General features: G+C 44.0%; 1 protein-coding gene across 1 annotated transcript in view; it reads right to left on the reverse strand.

Annotated features, from left to right (window-relative positions):
* Positions 1–457: 457 nt before the first annotated feature.
* Positions 458–17,181, reverse strand: part of Runx2 (runt-related transcription factor 2) — a 115,056-nt gene continuing 98,332 nt past the window's right edge. Inside the window, exons 7-8 of the mRNA XM_013019082.1 lie at positions 3,175–3,240; positions 458–1,341 (exon numbers count right to left, since the gene is read on the reverse strand). Of these exons, the coding sequence (XP_012874536.1) occupies positions 863–1,341; positions 3,175–3,240 (545 nt within the window). The 3' untranslated portion in view covers positions 458–862. The remainder of the gene's footprint in view (positions 1,342–3,174; positions 3,241–17,181) is intronic.

Genomic DNA, 17,181 nt, shown 5'->3' on the forward strand with positions numbered 1-17,181 from the left:
AGATTTTACACATATTCATAATTTAAAAAAAGAAAACAAATAACATACAGCCAAACTCAAACACTATCTATACCATAGATAGCTATAGTAAGGTATTGCCATTTTCAGTTTTATTTATAAAAAAAAAAGAGAGAGAGAGAAAAGAGAGGTGATTTTGTTTTTTTTGTGGGTATTTTGGGGGGGTTAGAATTTTTTTGTTGTTATTGAATGGAAAGTGGCTGAAGTATTAAAAAAAATGAAAACAATCTATCCTGATCAGTATTTTGGAAGTAGGGGAAAAAGAAAACCTGAACTCAATAGTTCAAATGAGTACCTGCAGTTAAGTTTGGAAGCAAACTTGGGAACGGTTCTTCGGGAGGACGGTGGGATGAGATGAGACGCATCCTCTGGGCCTCCCATCCCTCCGGGTGCACCAGGACTGGTCCTCAGCGCACTCCCCCCGCCCCCAGCTGCAACCACCAGGTGTGTGGTGTAGAGGAAGTGGCCGTGCTCTTCCTCCTCAGCCTGGAGGCTACCTCTCTGAATTGGCATAGGAACAGACCAAACGACGACACCTTTTCCCTTGTTTGTTCCTTTGTGTAAAAACAACAACAACAAAAAATACATCTTAAATAGTAAACAATCTGAAGACCTGATTATGATTGTCTCTTGTAAGCCTTCTCAGAATCTACTCTCTTAGGGTTGTAAGATCATGACTAAGCGAGTGGAGGAAAAAAAAAACAACCTCTTCTAGGAAATAGGCACTTTGTAGATAAGCTAGTTGATATACATATATATTCCCTCTCTTTATATATGTATATATCCACACACTGTGGGCCGTGCGTGGGCCTCAGCTGCCCAGCTGGGCCACTGTTGAGGAATTTCAATATGGTCGCCAGACAGATTCATCCATTCTGCCACTAGAATTCAAAACGGTTGGGGAACTGCTGTGGCTTCCATCAGCGTCCACACCGTCATTCTGGTTAGGCAAATTTGGGTTTAATAGCGTGCTGCCATTCGAGGTGGTGGTGCACGGCGGAAGCATTCTGGAAGGAGACCGGTCTCCCCCGGGCACCATGGGGAACTGATAGGATCCGGAGGAAGTACCATAGTAGAGATAAGGTGTGCTGCTGGTCTGGAAGGGTCCGCTCTGGCTTTGGGAAGAGCCCGGGTAGGGTGGTGGCAGGTAGGTGTGGTAGTGAGTGGTGGCAGACATCCCGAGGGACATGCCTGAGGTGACGGGCGGGGTGTAAGTAAAGGTGGCTGGGTAGTGCACTCGTGGGTTGGAGAAGCGGCTCTCAGTGAGGGATGAAATGCTGGGGAACTGCCTGGGGTCTGAAAAAGGCCCCAGTTCTGAAGCACCTAAAAATTGTAACAGAAGATGGGGAGGGGGGAGAGATCTGTAAATATCAATTAAAATAACGAGAGAATTTTTACAAGGAAAAAAAAGAAAACTTCTAGTTTCCCCCCAAAAAGGAACAGTAAGTCATAAACAGACTTCCAAATGTACCGTCTTTTGCCAGGTCGTTGTTTTTTTTTCCCCACCCACTGTACAATTTTGCTACCTCGACATTCTTCACCCGCACAGAATCCCACGGGCGTGTCCCCAGGACCCATGCTACCAGCCTTTAAACATTCATTGATACTTATTTATTTATTTATTTTGGCTGGTGGTAGGGCTTGAACTCAGGGCCTGGGTGCTGTCCCTGAGCTTTTGCACTCAAGGCTAGCACTCTACCACTTTGAGCCACAGCACCAGTTCTGGTTTTCTGGTGGTTCATTGGAGATAAGAGTTTCCTGGGCTTTCCTGCCTGGACTGGCTTTGAATTGCTATCCTCAGATATCAGCCTCCAGAGTAGCTAGGATTACAGGCATGGGCCACCGGCTTGATAATTTTTTTCCTATCTCTTTGTTTCTTTTGGCACTTCAGGTATTTGAAATGAAACTTTATAAAATCCAGTGATTTCATTTTCCTTCACCCCACAGAAATTCCAAAATAATTCGTCCATTTGATTATTGATACTTCTGGTGGCACAGCTCCTTCATCAATGAAGGGACATCAAAAAGACACCCTAGCTCATCCCTGCCCTTTCTTTTAGAACCTTAAAAAAACACTTGTTGTAATCTTTATTTTTAGCAACAATAAAATCCAATGAAACTTCAGTATAATCTGAGACTACCTAACCTCCTTAGAGGAGAGTTTAGCCTCAAACATTCTCCCTAGTGTCACAACTTAAGGAGCAGGTTTGGAAAAGCGGACAGTGGAGGACCGGAGGCCTTAGCAGCGTGGCGATCACTGCATTTCAAGTCCTCATGGGTGTCACAGGATGTGATTTAGCTCAGGTGCCCACCACAGCTTTTGCAAAAGGCTCTTTGCCTATGGGATATTAAAAAGAGGGCTCTTTACTACCTACCTACCAGGCCTCTCCTTCCCACATGTTACAGAAAAGTAACAGGTCAATTTTAAAACAGTGCCTAGAGGGCAAAGATGGTCCCCCCCACACACCCCCAAAAAAGGAGACATCCTTTTAACTTCTCAAGCGATCCATGTGACACTCCTTAGCAGACACTGCTGGGGGCTAACTTACAAAACTACAGTTACAAATGATCTCAGGTGGAAATTCATTTTCCAAAATGCATAAAACTTGTCACTGTGATCTCTAAAGACTGGGTTCATTAGGCTTTTCTAGAATCTACAGAATTGTGACAAGCCCTTTCTGAAAACCAGTGTTCTTTGTTGAGATTTTTGATCTCATGTAAAATCCTTCAATCATTTGGATAAGTTTGATTTCTTATAGCTTTTAGCTGTAAGGGTTAAGTACTTAACAGCAACTCTTGAAGGCCTTAGTGAATGAGTTAGTTCTTTGGCTCAAACTTTACTGGGCCTCTCTTCTCAGACACCATGCTGTTTATTAAAGGAAGATTCTTAACACTTGTTTCGGAGGTACTGATTGTTCATTTTTGTTAAAAGGCACATTGCCTACAAACCTTCCCAAAACTCTAGGATTAAGTGCCACATGTGCATTTGTAGAAAAAAAAAGAATGAAAGAAAGAAAAGAAAAGTGACTGTTTAAAATCAATGTACAGTTAACAAAACTTTTTTCCCCCTCACAAATTGGACAGTACCAACCAGTCCAGCAGCCCAACCCAGCCCAGCCCTGCCCTGCCCAGCCCAGCAATTGGGAAAAGTCTCACCTGCCTGGCTCTTCTTACTGAGAGTGGAAGGCCAGAGGCAGAAGTCAGAGGTGTCTGTGTCATCATCTGTAAAATGAGGGGGATGAGCTCTAAGTTCCCTTCCAGCTCTCGTGGTCTAGGACCACGACCTCAGAGACAGGAGGAGAGACAACAGCCCTTGGGGTGGGCATTCCCACCCCTCAGCAACAGCTTCCCAGAACCCAGAGTTCCACCTGCAGAAGGCCCAAAGCAAGTGAGCAGTCTCTGATACCAGAAGCAAACACTTTCAAGATGACAAAACAAAACCAGTGCAGCCAGGCAGTTACTCTAGGGTTGTTTTTTTTTTTCAATTTAAATAAATCTCTCTCCATCCTCAACTTGCCTCTCCCTAACCCCTCCCCAAAGCAAAAAAAAAAAAAATTCTGACAAGTTCAAGTTGAAAAATGTGGAAATGGTGAGCGTGACACAATCAGAAATGAAGGCGAGTGAAATGTAACATCTCCCCACCCAATGTGGATGCTCTTTCTTAAACAAGGAGGACATTACTACATAAAGGCCACACATGGTACTCAGTAGGCGGTCTCCCTTCAGAGCATCGAGGTGAACTTAAGTTGGCATAGTTAATAGTTATAGGCAGGTCACTTCGGTATGTATTAGGTTCAGTACTCAGAGCACATGAGGAAAGCCAGAATAGCACAAGCAATTTAGAACGGAAAGGAGTTGTACTTAAAATGTCAATGTCTGCCCTCCACAGAAGCACAGGGTTCACATAGATAGGCATGTTCGTGTTAAAAAAAAAAAAAAGCTTCTCACATGTATTTGTACTTAAGATATACTGCAGTAATAATTAAAATTCCATATGGTTTCATTTATTGTGATGCAGAAACCTCATTAAAACATTTTATGTGGTCCTGCCAGTAAATTCCAACATGGCTGGGGCTCTGCCACCCGATGACCCCTCCCCTTCTCTATGTCTCTATTTTCCCTGATACATTTTGCTGATGCCTTCATCGGCCATCACAGGCCAATGGTTTCTAGATGCTAGCTAATACCACATAACATTCTTCTTTCAATGAATGAACTCTGCCTCTGGTTAAACAGAAGACAACCCAACCAAGTTCAACTAGGTTTATAGTATTTTGACAACTCACTCCTGGTGCTGAGACAGTAATGTGTTGAGGATTAACTCTCTTTCTCTCTCTGTGCAGTACGAGGGCTGGAACTCAGGCCTACATGCTCTGTTTTGGCTTTTTCACTGTAGGCTAGTATTCTACCACTATAGCTCCCCTTTCAAGGTTAACTCTTTCTGGACAACATGAAGTAAAGTGGACATTAAAGGGATTTTAGGATAACTCTGATAATTTACAAACCACAGAATTTTCTGTAATTTGCTCAGTCATTTTAAGTTATCATAAAACGTTTCTGAAACACCTAAAATATATTGTACATAAAAAAGGATTAACAATTCATTCTTTCTATAATAATATATGGTGGAAAGGGACTCTAAACTTAAAAGGAAAGAATATAAATTTCTTCTTAATCCACAATTTGTTTATAATAATGGTTACAGACACAACTAAAATAACTAAATGCTCTTTTATTAATAGACTTGCAGCTGTACTTCTATTTTCTATTTTATACATGAAGTCAGGTTTTCTTTTAACCTCCTTTTAGGAGATTTAACCTTGTCTCTTAACTATTTATTCTTTTGGGTCCCTACCCACATTCTAGCCACAAACTTAAAAGAAAAAAAAAACAGAACTGAGTATCAACTCAACTAATGAGTAGGTAAATTTGGCTATTAAAAGAATCTGCCAGCTGGGCCTCAGTGGCTCATGCCTGTAATCCTAGCTAGCAGGAGACTGAGCTCTGAGGATCGTGGTTAGAAGCCAGTCTGGGCCAGAAAGTCTGTGGGACTCCAATTAACAACCAGAAAACTGGAAGTGGAGCTGTGACTCAAAGTAGCAGAGCCATCGCCTTGAGCAGAAAAGCTCAGAGACGGGGCCCAGGCCCTGAGTTCAAGCACACAATCGACACCCCCCCCCAAAAAGTCTGCCAGATGAAAGTCTAGAGGGTTCTACAAGTACTGATACCCCAATCTAAAGTTATAAATGTAACCCTAGGCTTCCTAATTATCTCTGAAATGTTCCTAGAGCCCAAGTTCCCCCATAGCCAGTTCAAAACTCCTGGCAGTAAAATCTACTGAATAAATAAAGCGAGAAGTGGTTTGGAGACTTTTAGAAAATAGCAAGAAACAGCTTTCACCAATCCATGCTTCTTGCTGTTCTCCACGTAGCTCTTTCATGTACAAAACACAGTAAGTCACATCCTACAACTGCTCAGCAGCTGACAGTGCTACCACCCACACCACCTCTGCCACCTCTGCGGGGCTCAAAGTGGCATGTGCCTACATTCAAGAGTGCCTGGGGCCAGCGGGGTAACCGGGGCCCCAGGACGGTGCATCTTCCTGACTGCTGGCTGGACTCCACCTGGAGAAATGGCGTAATGGTGTAAAGTCAACCTGAATCAATATGGAGAATGCAATATGTAGGTGAATCTTTACAGAAATAATGACTTCAACAAGACTCTGTATTGCCACCCACCCTCTCCAGTGCTGCCACCTACATCTCCTAAATCATCCATGTCCCTCTCTCTCCTGCTGGTTGGGGTACTCTGCTGGAAAAGTCTAAACTCCTCATTTACTTCTAAGATAATTCTAATCTAATCTCCAATGGGATGCTGAAATCTAGGGAAGAGAAACCAATCCCTCAGGAAGATAGGGCTTGGGGCAGGTAGAGCTAAGATTACACAGACTGCTCTGAGTTCTAACAAAGGACAGGCAGGAGTGGTGCTGTGGCTCAAGTGGTAGAGCGCTAGGCTTGAGCTGAGTTGTTGAGGGACAGCGCCCAGGCCCAGAGTTCAGGCCCCATGATCGACAAAAACAAAAAACAAAAAAACAACAAAGGACAGGCAGGCTAGAATCCTGCCCTGAGGATTCTGCTTGAGATGATCACCAGTTTATATATATATATATATATATATATATATATATATTCATGTTAACCCCTTCTCTCTCTCCCTCTCCTCCCCTCCTCCTTGTTGCCTCCTCTCTCCTTCTCCTCTTCTCTCTCCTCCTCCTTTTTTCCTCTCTCTCTCTCTCATGATAGAAATGTATTTGCCCAAACAACAAATACTTAAGTAGACTTTAATGGGACCTACATGTTACTCTAATAAGAGGCACCATTCCAGGGTTACAACTGGCCACTCCTCTTGGTTTTGTTGTTAATCTAATCTGCTGAATAATGAGCAGTTCGTTCATTGCTGGGAGCACAATGTGAAGGAAATCAAGGTCAAGGGTTTGATCCCCTCAGGATCTGTTGGCTTCCCTACAGATGTGCCTCATTCCAAAGCTGCTGTCTGCACCCCTGGCTGCAGCCAGACAGCTTGCAAACAAATGTAGTTGTCAGGAAGAACTGAAAGAACTTGCTCATTAAAACAGCAGAAGCAGCAGTTTTTCACAGCCTGATATACCTAGGGGAGAATATATTAATAATGCCCACGAGGCTCCCATGAAAATAAAATCAGTGTTAAAAGTAAGAAAAAAAAATGTAACCAGGCACTGGTGGCTCACACCTGTAATCCTAGCTATTTAGGAGGCTAAGATCTGAGAATCACAGTTCAAAGCCAGCCTGCGCAGGAAAAACCTGTAAGACTTTTATCTCCAATCAATCATCCAAAAACTGGAAGTAGCACTGTGGCAGAGCACTAGCTTTGAGCAAAAGAGCTCAGGAACAGTGCCCAGGCCCTGAGTTCAAGCCCCACAACCAACATCAACAACAACAAAAGCTTGATCCTCCCTGAAAGATCTGTGGGAGAAAAGGAGATAATCGCTCAGGTTTCGGGGATTTTTTGAGCAAGTGGAAGGTGTACAGGAAAAGACAACCAAGATGGGGGAAGATAAGAGAGAACCTCTGGGCTCCTCGGGGCTCCTCTAGCCTGCAGTCCTGCGCAGGACATCGGCACTGCTTTCTAATGCTAACTCCTTCTTGGGTCTCCCAATCAGAGAGTGTGCTGTCCTCTGTGGCTTCTCCATCTCCCCTTCGGGCTTTATTCACAGTGATTCTTGGCATTTTTACATCTTTAAGATCCGTTTTACTATTTAATAACCCCTCCATAAATAATGGTTGACTGAAAATGGGCAAGGAGGTCCTCAGAAGGAAAGGAAATCAGAATTTGAGGAGAAGAACGGATAAATGTAATTGTCACTTGGAGGTCTTAGCTGGAAGGTGGCAGCCAGCTACCTGATCCACAGCAAGCAGCCTAGAGTGTCTGTATGTCCCCGTGAAGGGCAAGGCGGGACAGACGAGAGGAAAAGGGGCCCAGAATCCAAACAGAACAAACATCAGCACAGTCAAAGTCCTCAGTCCTCCTCCTTTTATGCAAGCACAAAAACGTACAGAATGAAAAGCCATCATACCTCTCAGCAATGAGGTGCTAACTTCAAAGCTTCACTGGGGCCTTTTAAATGGCGGAGGTTATTGCTTCGGCAAATCTCAAATAAAACCCAAGAACTTTACTATAAGCCTCTCACGGCGTCCTTCCTACTGGAACACAGAACACACGAGGGCTCAGCACTGAGCTCCTCGGGTAACTACAACTCTGCTCCCTCTCCTACCACCCTGCCCTGGCTGCCCCTTTCCAACTGTTCTCTCGTATAACTCTCCATTCCGCCTCGCTTCCAATAGCATTTATTTTCTATATCACCCTTTGGGGCCTCATATGCAACTCAGCTGAGGTATGAGCTGTTTCTTAGACTTCTCTCTCCAGCCAAGTCAGTTTTGCATGGTAAAGGAGTTCCCTGCCTCTCACAGCCCGGCTCAGAAACTGGTGCAACTGAAAGAACTTCCAATGAAAACAATATGTTGGTGGACAATTGGATGGAAAAATGAACACAGGAATGAGTCTAGGGATCTGTAACTGCACAATGGCTAGCACATTTTTGACACATTAAAAACAGATATTATAAATATGAGATGATGCCAATGTCCTATCTAAAATGTAATTCATACACATCCCATACCTATAGACCCTCGCAAAATTCTCTTTAAAGAGTGTTCAAAGCCACTCTCAGTCATCAGTACACCACTTGTCCACCATAGACGGTGCCTCACAATCAGCATTTGCCATTAGTAGATAGATCTGCCCCTGGTTTACTACCAAGATTATTCCCACTTCATTCTGGGGAACTGTCCTGGCCCAGAGCCCATATCTGTGTGCAGCTCCATTTTTGGAGCCCTGGGGAAAAGAGATGAAGAGGAAAAGGATCAAATCAGAGATCAATGGCTCCTCAAAAGGCTAGCATAGTCATGGCACTTTGCTGAACTCATACTTCTGAATTCCCAGATACATGTACACAGCCCGAATCTCAGTCATATCAGTATTATCGACAGGGGCCAGAGGTGGAGTTCAGCCATGAGTACTAGACCTCAAGTTCCATTCTCAGCTTAACTAAGGGAGAGAAGGAGGGAGGAAGGAAGAAAGGGAGAGAGGATTGCAGTTCCAGCTGGCTCAGGCATCAAGTGAGATCCTATCTCAAAAACAACTAATGCAGAAGCCGGGCACCCGTGGCTCATGCCGGTCATCCTAGCTCTCATCCAAGCCCCAGGCCTGACAAAAAAAAAAATAACCAGTACAGAAAGAGGCTAGTGGTGTGGGTCAAGTGGGAGAACACCCTGAGTTCAATCCCTATTATCACAAAACAAAAAAAAAAAAAAGAGGAGAAAGGAGGAGAAGGAAGTGGCAGCAGCTTTGAACATGTTCAGAGAACTCTGGGCCTGGGCGCTGTCCCTCAGCTCTTCAGCTCAAGGCTAGCGCTCTACCACCTGAGCCACAGTGCCACTTCCAGTTTTTCGGTGGTTAACTGGAAATAAGTCTCACGAACGTTCCTGTCCAGGCTGGCTTTGAACCATGATCCTCAGATCTCAGCCTCCTGAGTAGCTAGGACGACAGGCGTGAGCCATGGGCATCCAGCCATGGGTATCTTCACTATGTGCACTCAGGCTTGTATGTATATAAACATTACCAATCCATTTATTTTACTTTAGAGGCTTTTTTTTTTTAGCATTAGAAAAACCCTTCTCTTCTGTTCAGCCGCCTAATATAGTGCTGAGAAAAGACAATAATTCAGAAAATTGCTTAACAGATGAATACCAGCAAAATCTCTCATTGGCAACAAGAACCAGGTAGAAAGGCCACAGAGACATCATCCAAAAATCAGGATACACTCCCTACAAAGTATTATATTCTCGCAGTGACACTTTAATGAGTTTTCTATCCGTGTTCTAAATTTCCCTGGATGTAGCCCTCATGTTAAAGAGAGTGAGCAAATAGTTACCACTAAGCTAGATTTAGTTTTAATTGTTAGATATTAAGAAAGTATATCATATATGGGGAAATGTAATAGAGCATTTGAGAGGGGAAGAAACAGAAAAATAAGAACTTGAAATCATTTTTTTCTTTTTGAAGATTAGATACTGAAATGATTAGCAAACTCCATAGTTTTTCAAAAGGAGAGTAAGAGATAGAAAGAGGGGGGGGTACCTCAACTCTCCAGGATAAATTTTTTTCATGTTGTAAAGAATTGTACTTTTCCACTGCATTTTCACAAATCCTGAAAGAGCAGCTGATCCTAAAAGGTTAAGAAAGCGTGAGGTAATGAAAGAAAGAAGGGGGAGAGGGGATGAGCCTCCAACCATTCCTTAAACCCACCCAAATGTTAAGCATGTTGCTAGAATAATATATTTCCTTTTTGTGAAAGGAAAAAGAGCCGTCAGTAGCTCTGTGTGTGTGTGTGTGTGTGCGCGCGCGCGCGCGCGCGCTTGAGCACACACGCGTGCACTTGCAAGCCAGGATGGAGAGTTACAGAGGAGGAAGGAGCCAAAGGAACTAGTGGGAGGGGGAAAAAAAGAGGAAAAGAGACGGAGAGATCTTGCTAGGCCTTGATTAGGAACTTTTTAAATCCTAGGAGGGTGGATGGTCTTTGAAACCAGATCCGCTGCAGGAAGGACGCCAGCACCCAGGACACCGAGTCTTTCCGAAGGGGCCACCCACAGTGTGGCGGCGGCGGTCATATGACTGCTCTCACATCCTGAAGCCATTTCCAGCCCATGCACACACGTCTGTGCTCCCATTTACAGACGATGGGATATATTGGGAACACACATATGGAAACACTTTCAGAGAATCAGTTTCCATGAAATTCATAATGAACCAAGTGGCTTCAGATGTGGTTGCGTTCCTCCGATTAGCCAGGAAAAAAAAAAGAGGAGGAAAAAAGGGGGGGGGAGGCAAATCCACCCTTTCAGCCCCTAGTTCAGTTTCAGAAAAATTACAAACCACTAATGACTTATGGCTACCAAAACATGGAGCCACAATTAAGACAAGAGGAACTAGGAAAATGAGGCAAGAGAGGGCTTTAAAAATAACAGCTTCTCTATCGGGAATCTTATCTCTGATGGGGGCGGCTTTCCTGTGACGGTATCTGCCTAGGGCAGCATAATTAATTTTCTGACATCCTGGCAAAATGGAGTGCGCATATACACAGGAGTGGGCGGGCAGAAGCGGGGAGACGGGAGGGAGGCACGGGTACGAGACCGACTCTTATTTGATAACATATGTGGCCAATTAAGATTATTTTTTAAATTGTAACTAAATGATAAATTGGTCCTAAGTAAATCTTTCAAAAATGCTTGAATTTAGAGAGAGGCAAGCCTGGTATTTTCCTGCGGCCTTTGCTAGTGGCAACCTAGACTCTATTAAAGGCAGAAATTTATGAACTGGTTGAGATGTTATATGTTAGACACCAAAACCCAACTGATAGGAAGGCATGAAATACAAGAAGGGGACAAATGGAGAGGGTTCTTATGGGGAAATATTTAACTGATACTCGTAACTTAGCACATTATTTTTATATTAAAATGAAAACAGATTATAAACTTCTCATGAGCGTGTAGGAAACACAGGAGATTTGATCATCTTCACCTTAGGAGAATTGAGCAAGCACACAGGGGACAGGTGTGGTGAAGGAGCTCTGTGTTTTCCTCTGCCCTTTGAGGTACTTCAGTAGGAAATCCAAGCAGCATTCTTTCAAGCTTGGTGGCAAGGCCAGACCCATTGTGCAGGAATGCTCAGACTCCAATTTGCCTGATGGTAGGCTGGAACCAGACCTAATGAATGCCCAACCACCAGGCTTTGCCTTTCCCAAGCCATATGAATCCTCTACGTGACTTACTGCTCACACCATCCAATGGTATTAAGCAGAGATTGACAGGAAAAGAGGGGCCAACCATGCAGCCAAGTCTCCATTGCCAGGGCTGGGCTGGGCACAGGGGTTTTGCTCCTCCATCCCCAAGCCCATCTTACACTGTTATTAACCACCCTCATCAGGACGACAATACCACCCACCCTATGTTAAGAAAGACAAAGGAGCTCAAAGAAGCGAAGGGATTCCCTCAAGGTTATAGACTATCCAATAGTGGCTGAGATGTGGTCCAAAGGCTCCGCTATGATGCAGGGATCTGGGGGTCATTTTCAAGTGAACTCTGTCCGACTGGTCAGGGCCAATGGAGGGCCATGATGAGAAAGAAGGGCTCTGACTGACCCTTAATGATAGCTGCAAGGACAGAGACGGAGACGCGGGGATGGGATGTGGAAGGGGCAGCTGATGCCTGCCACCTATCGCCCGTCCTTGATCTGGCCCTGGAGTTCAAGCTTTGTTTCTGCCACTGGTGTTCTGACTGATCGGAAGCAAGTCACATTTTGTGCTCCTCTAAGTGAGGAGCACCTCCCACCTCAAAAGGCGTGTTCTTCCTTCCCTCTTACCAGCACTATTCATAAAACGTCAAGTCCTGCGAGGAACTGCATGCATTGAGCTCTAACTCCTAAAGTACCTGCTCAATGATGCACACACCCAACTCCAAGTCCAACCAAACTCTTCTGGAAGGACCCTGACTGATCAAAACACGCTGTCACCATAGGAAAGAAAAGGAAACTAGGGCAGCTGGCCATCACCAAAGCGACCACATCCGAATGCACACCGTTGTCTTTCCACATAGTCTGAATTCTCAGCTTCCCAGTGCAGCCCTTCTGTAGCCAAGCCCCACCCAGCCTTACACAAGCCCCACCACCCAGTCTCCCATCCATCTGGGCCAGCAACAGGAGAACTCAACACCAGGCAATAGCTGACTCTATGACAGAATCACACAAAATCTGAAAGGTTTGGGGCATGGTTGTTTTTTCTAATTTAATTCTCCAAGACAGACCTCAAAAGGCATCTTGGAATGGTCCCACAGGGCTAAGGCCATCCTGTCTCAAACTGCCTGGTGCCTCGGGGCCTACTTCGGAGTAGGGTGACCGGTGGCTCAGTCTCTGGAACTCAGTTCCAGGAGATGCCTCTGACTGGGATGACCACACAATGATCACTTCCTGTCCCAGGAGGAAATGAAGAAGAAGGAAGAAGGAAGACCTGCTTTCACTGCTGCTGTATTTTACAGGTTCACCTAGACTCCTGAATCCTTTTCCTGGACATTTTGGTCTGGTAATGACTGCTTGCCTGGTCTGGGACTTCACACCGTGCCTTTTATTCAAGTGTGTGTAATTTTCACTCAGGTCTATGTCTAGATCCCTCCTTTGAAGGAGACACAATCTAGTCCCAATTTCCCTTCCATTATTTCTCTCTGTTTTACTTCTTTAAGGAATTCTACAGTCCTGGTGAAACAGCCCTTTGCCATTTTCTGTACTGCCCAGATTTTTTTTTTTCACCTTCATTGCCTTAGTCTTCATTATTCATTTGGCCATTAAATCCTCCCCTCCTCTTGAAATTCTAAGCAGCTTTTAAAAATCTACCTCACGCTTTCCTTCCTGGGTGTGCCTTCACATTTTCCTGCTTTACTGCCAGCAACCTCTCCTTCTCTGTATTTATTTCCTTCTCTATTTGTGCATTTCACAAAGATGTGGAGGAGCAAAGATCACTTTATCACCTCTATCTGTCTTTATTTATTTTACAGCACCAGAGACTGAACTCCCCAGCGCCTCACATTGGTTAGCCAGGCACTCTACCACTTCAGCCACCCTCCCGGCCTTTACGCTTCTATTTTGCTTTTCAGATAAGAGTCTTGTGCTTTTGCCCAGGCTGGCCTTGGACTGCAATCCTCCTACCTCCACGTCCTGAGTAGCGGAGGAATATGGGCATGTGTTGGTCCTGTACTGGCCTTTGAATTCCTTCACAATGGAAAGTCTGTTCTACTTACTTTAAGGCCTGTCTTAGCCCCTCTTGGAGGAATCACCCTAAAAACATTTAAATGTACACAAGGAAAATAAAATGATGGTGATACCAGACTGGGCCAAAATCCTGTGTGTCTTCTAACTTCTTCCTATACATCTAAATTACCATCCCAGGCCTACTCAGCCTGTGAGCAGCACCTGAGCCCAGAGGGCCCATTCAAGTTAGCCCCAGATCCACCGCCAGTTTCACAGTGCATCCCATGCTACGACCTGTGCCTTGTCTGTCCCCTTATCCTACACACAAAATCTGCTTCTAACTTCAGTCCTCGTGAACAATCAGGGCTCACATCAATGCTGACTCTCAAAAATAATAATTAAATTAAAAGATAGCATCTCACATTTTGTTCACTGCTTTAAGTTTTCCCGGTTTTACAAACATCTGGCTTGATCTTCACAAAACATCTGTGAGGAAGGCACAATAGGTAACAGCTGATGATGTAGCTTTGTGTAGGGAAGAATGCCCCTGTCCGTCTCCACGACAAAGACAGCAGTAGAGCTATAGTAAAACTGTTGGGTTTCTGATTGGTGGCCTTTTCTTTCCCACTAGACTTAACTCGTTAGCATCTCCTATTTTTATATAAATTGAACTTCTTTTTATTTCTTTCAAAAGCGGGGGATAATTCAGCCAGGTGCAGGGACATGCAAGGGTAATCCCAGCATTCTGGAGGCTAAGACAGAATTTCAAGTCCAAGCCACGCTATGCTAAATAGCAAGACCTTGTATGAAAGGAAGGGAGGGAGGGAGGGAGGGAGAGAGGGAGGGAGGGAGGGAGGAAGGAAAGAAGGAAGGAAGGAAGGAAGGATTCAACTAATTTTTTAAATGTTGGTTGCTGTGCCTTCTCAAGCTGGATGTTTAGCTCCAATGACACAAGAAACCAAGCCTACCTACTATTGAACTGAAAAACTGACTTACTTGGAAAGTGTTTTTTCTCTCTGTTGCTAGGATCTAGCCTAAAGCCATGGAGGAGAGTCTCCTTACTCTCCTGAGACAATGTTCCTCAGGTAACTCCTGAATCCAAAAGTGGTGTTACAGTAACTCCTTCTTCTGACAGCCTCAGAGTTTTTCTGCTCAAGCCCTGCACACAGAATTAACTCGAAACTTCTGCAAGAAAAATGTCCCTTTTAGAGTTTGATTTGGCATCAATTTCAAAGAGCTGTTTGTATATTGTAGAATATGTAGAATTTCCCTTTGATTGAAACGTTTTCTTTTAACAATGGACAAGAGATGATTTCTCTTCTGAATGATTTAAACAAAAACAAACACATCTTAGTCACTCTGAGCCTTGTTCACAGAGTGCAGTTTTTGAGAAAACAAGGAGGAGGGGGTAGAATCAAGCCCTATAGATATAGATTGTGAGACATTTAGCAAACCCTTTCAAAAAGCCAAAATCAAATAGTGAAAACTTCCTTGTAGGAAATCAACAAACCCTAGAGCAAATGGAGAAAAAGGAAAACTAGAAGGAGGGCCCCTTCCACTTTCTCCTTTGCCTGGTAACATTCTTCAGTTGATCTGCCTCTCCCTTCACCCCTCACCCCCAGAGGGATTTCATCTCAGTATTAACTCCTGGTGCTATAGCAATAAACTTGCCACAAATGGACATTCTCAACATCTGTTTGTGGCTGCTCCCAGACTCCTTGTATTTCTTTGGGACCTGCAGCCCTCTGTCTCCCAAGTGTAAACAGACACACCCAATTATGTATTAAGGTGTCTGAGAGGAGCTACTTGTTTTGATGGCAAAAAAAAATTAAAAAGGAGGGCCTGGCCTGGCCTGGCAAGGCTATGGAAGGAAGACAGGATGCGTTTACAGCAGCTCCAGTAGCAGCGGAAGCCCTCTGCCTGCCAAGGGCAAAACCCAAGTCCTATTTTTCTCAGCTTGAGAATAACATGCACGAAGCCCACTGCAGATGTGGACCAAAACAGCTGGTAACTGGTCCAAAGTGGGTGGCACTGTGGCAGGACAGGGCAAAGCCTGTTTGATTCTTTGACTCGATGTGAAGGAAGTAAAAGTAAATTTCAGGGCTAAAAAGAGGGAAAGAAAAAAAGAAGACAAGGTTGGATTTCCTGCTTCCTCGGAAAAGGAAAGAAGAATCATGTAGCCTATGAGGAAGCAGCAGGAGAAAATCATCCTAGAGTGTTGGGCCAGTAACCAGAGCTGTGGGCTCTGGTTCCAGCCTTGTCCCCACCAAACAGGGTGATGTGGGTGGAGTCTCACCCCTCTTCCATCCCTGACCAAGAGAATAGATGTGATTACATTATCTCTGTGGATTTTCCAGCTCTAAAAGTTGAATTCTACTACCTACATTCGACAATGCTAGGCATTCCAAAATCACCATCATAGAGTTCCTTAATTATAGATTAAGTCTAGGCTGACCCAATCTGTCTATGGGGCTCTGGCAATTCTGTATATATGAGACACCACACGTCAGAGGTGTCACTGGTATCAGGTGAAGAATGTTTAAAAAGCCCCATCTTCAGACTTTAATTAACCTTCCCATCAGAATTAATTTCATCTTGACATCTTTTGCAGTTGTTTCTATTATGGGTAGTTCTTCTCTGAAATACTATCCAAACCTTTCATTGTGATTACTAACAGTAGTCATAGTTTTCTGATGTGATCTGTTCTACAGAGAAATCTATAGTTTCTGGCTCTAATTTAGAATCACAGACAACCAAAGCATTATGTACCTTAGACAATATTGAACTCAATTAACTCAGTTCACACATGAGGGAACTAAGACCCACAGAAGGTCAGTCACCTCCTCAAGAACCCAGAGGTGCATCTAAAATTAAAAGAAAATTTCCTCAATTCCAATTCACTGCCAAAACTGAAAGCACAGTGGTAGATTATTATGCCCTAGTCCCCAGGCCATGGAGGAAAGGTTTTCCAATAAACCAAACTGACACCATTTTATTGAAGAATTGCCATTTCATCAGTGCTGGGTTCGATGCTCCCTTGAGATGCATGTCCAGGTTCAAATGCTTCAACCGTGTGCTAAACTAGAGATCACCTTAGGTTTCGTTAATCCCTCAGGGGATTCCTGTGACACCTGCCAACTTCTAAGGTCACAGAACCACTTTAACTTTCTGTGTTAGCTGCAGAGATGACAGAGCTCACCTCTTTCCTTGTGGGAAGATCAATTCTCCATGAGCCTTTTAGACTCACTGAGAAGGTATAGTTTGGGAGGTGAAGGGTTTGTTTTCTTAAATGTTGACTAGCAAAAGCAATGATTATCCAACTTTTTCCTCCTTTCTCAGCCTGTTTTGGTTTGCTTTGTAGTTTTTGTTTAGCAAAGGTTCTTCTTAATTGTGTATGGGTTTATTTGACCACATCAGTGGATTCATTATTGATTTATCATGAATCACTGCTCTCCTTGGCAGAGGGTGGAGTGTGTTTATAACTATCATTATATTTGTTGTTATTATTCCATTAACTACAGCGTTACTACTAATTACCACAGGGAGCTGAAACAGGGAGCATTTTGGTTAGAGAAAGAGCAGAGAGCTTGGGGATGCTGCGCATTGGCAGAATACTTGTGTAGTAGTATGTACAGAGCCCTGAGTATGATCTCCAGCATTCCCTCAAAATGAAAAGAAACAAAATCACTGGTCTTATCCCAGCCACCCATGGTTGGCTAGATTTCTAGTTTGGTCACTTAATGCCACAGTCTCTATAGAAAAGATATGACA

This window comes from Dipodomys ordii, unplaced genomic scaffold (genome assembly GCF_000151885.1).
Source record: "Dipodomys ordii isolate 6190 unplaced genomic scaffold, Dord_2.0 Scaffold44, whole genome shotgun sequence".
Taxonomy (NCBI): Eukaryota; Metazoa; Chordata; class Mammalia; order Rodentia; family Heteromyidae; genus Dipodomys; species Dipodomys ordii.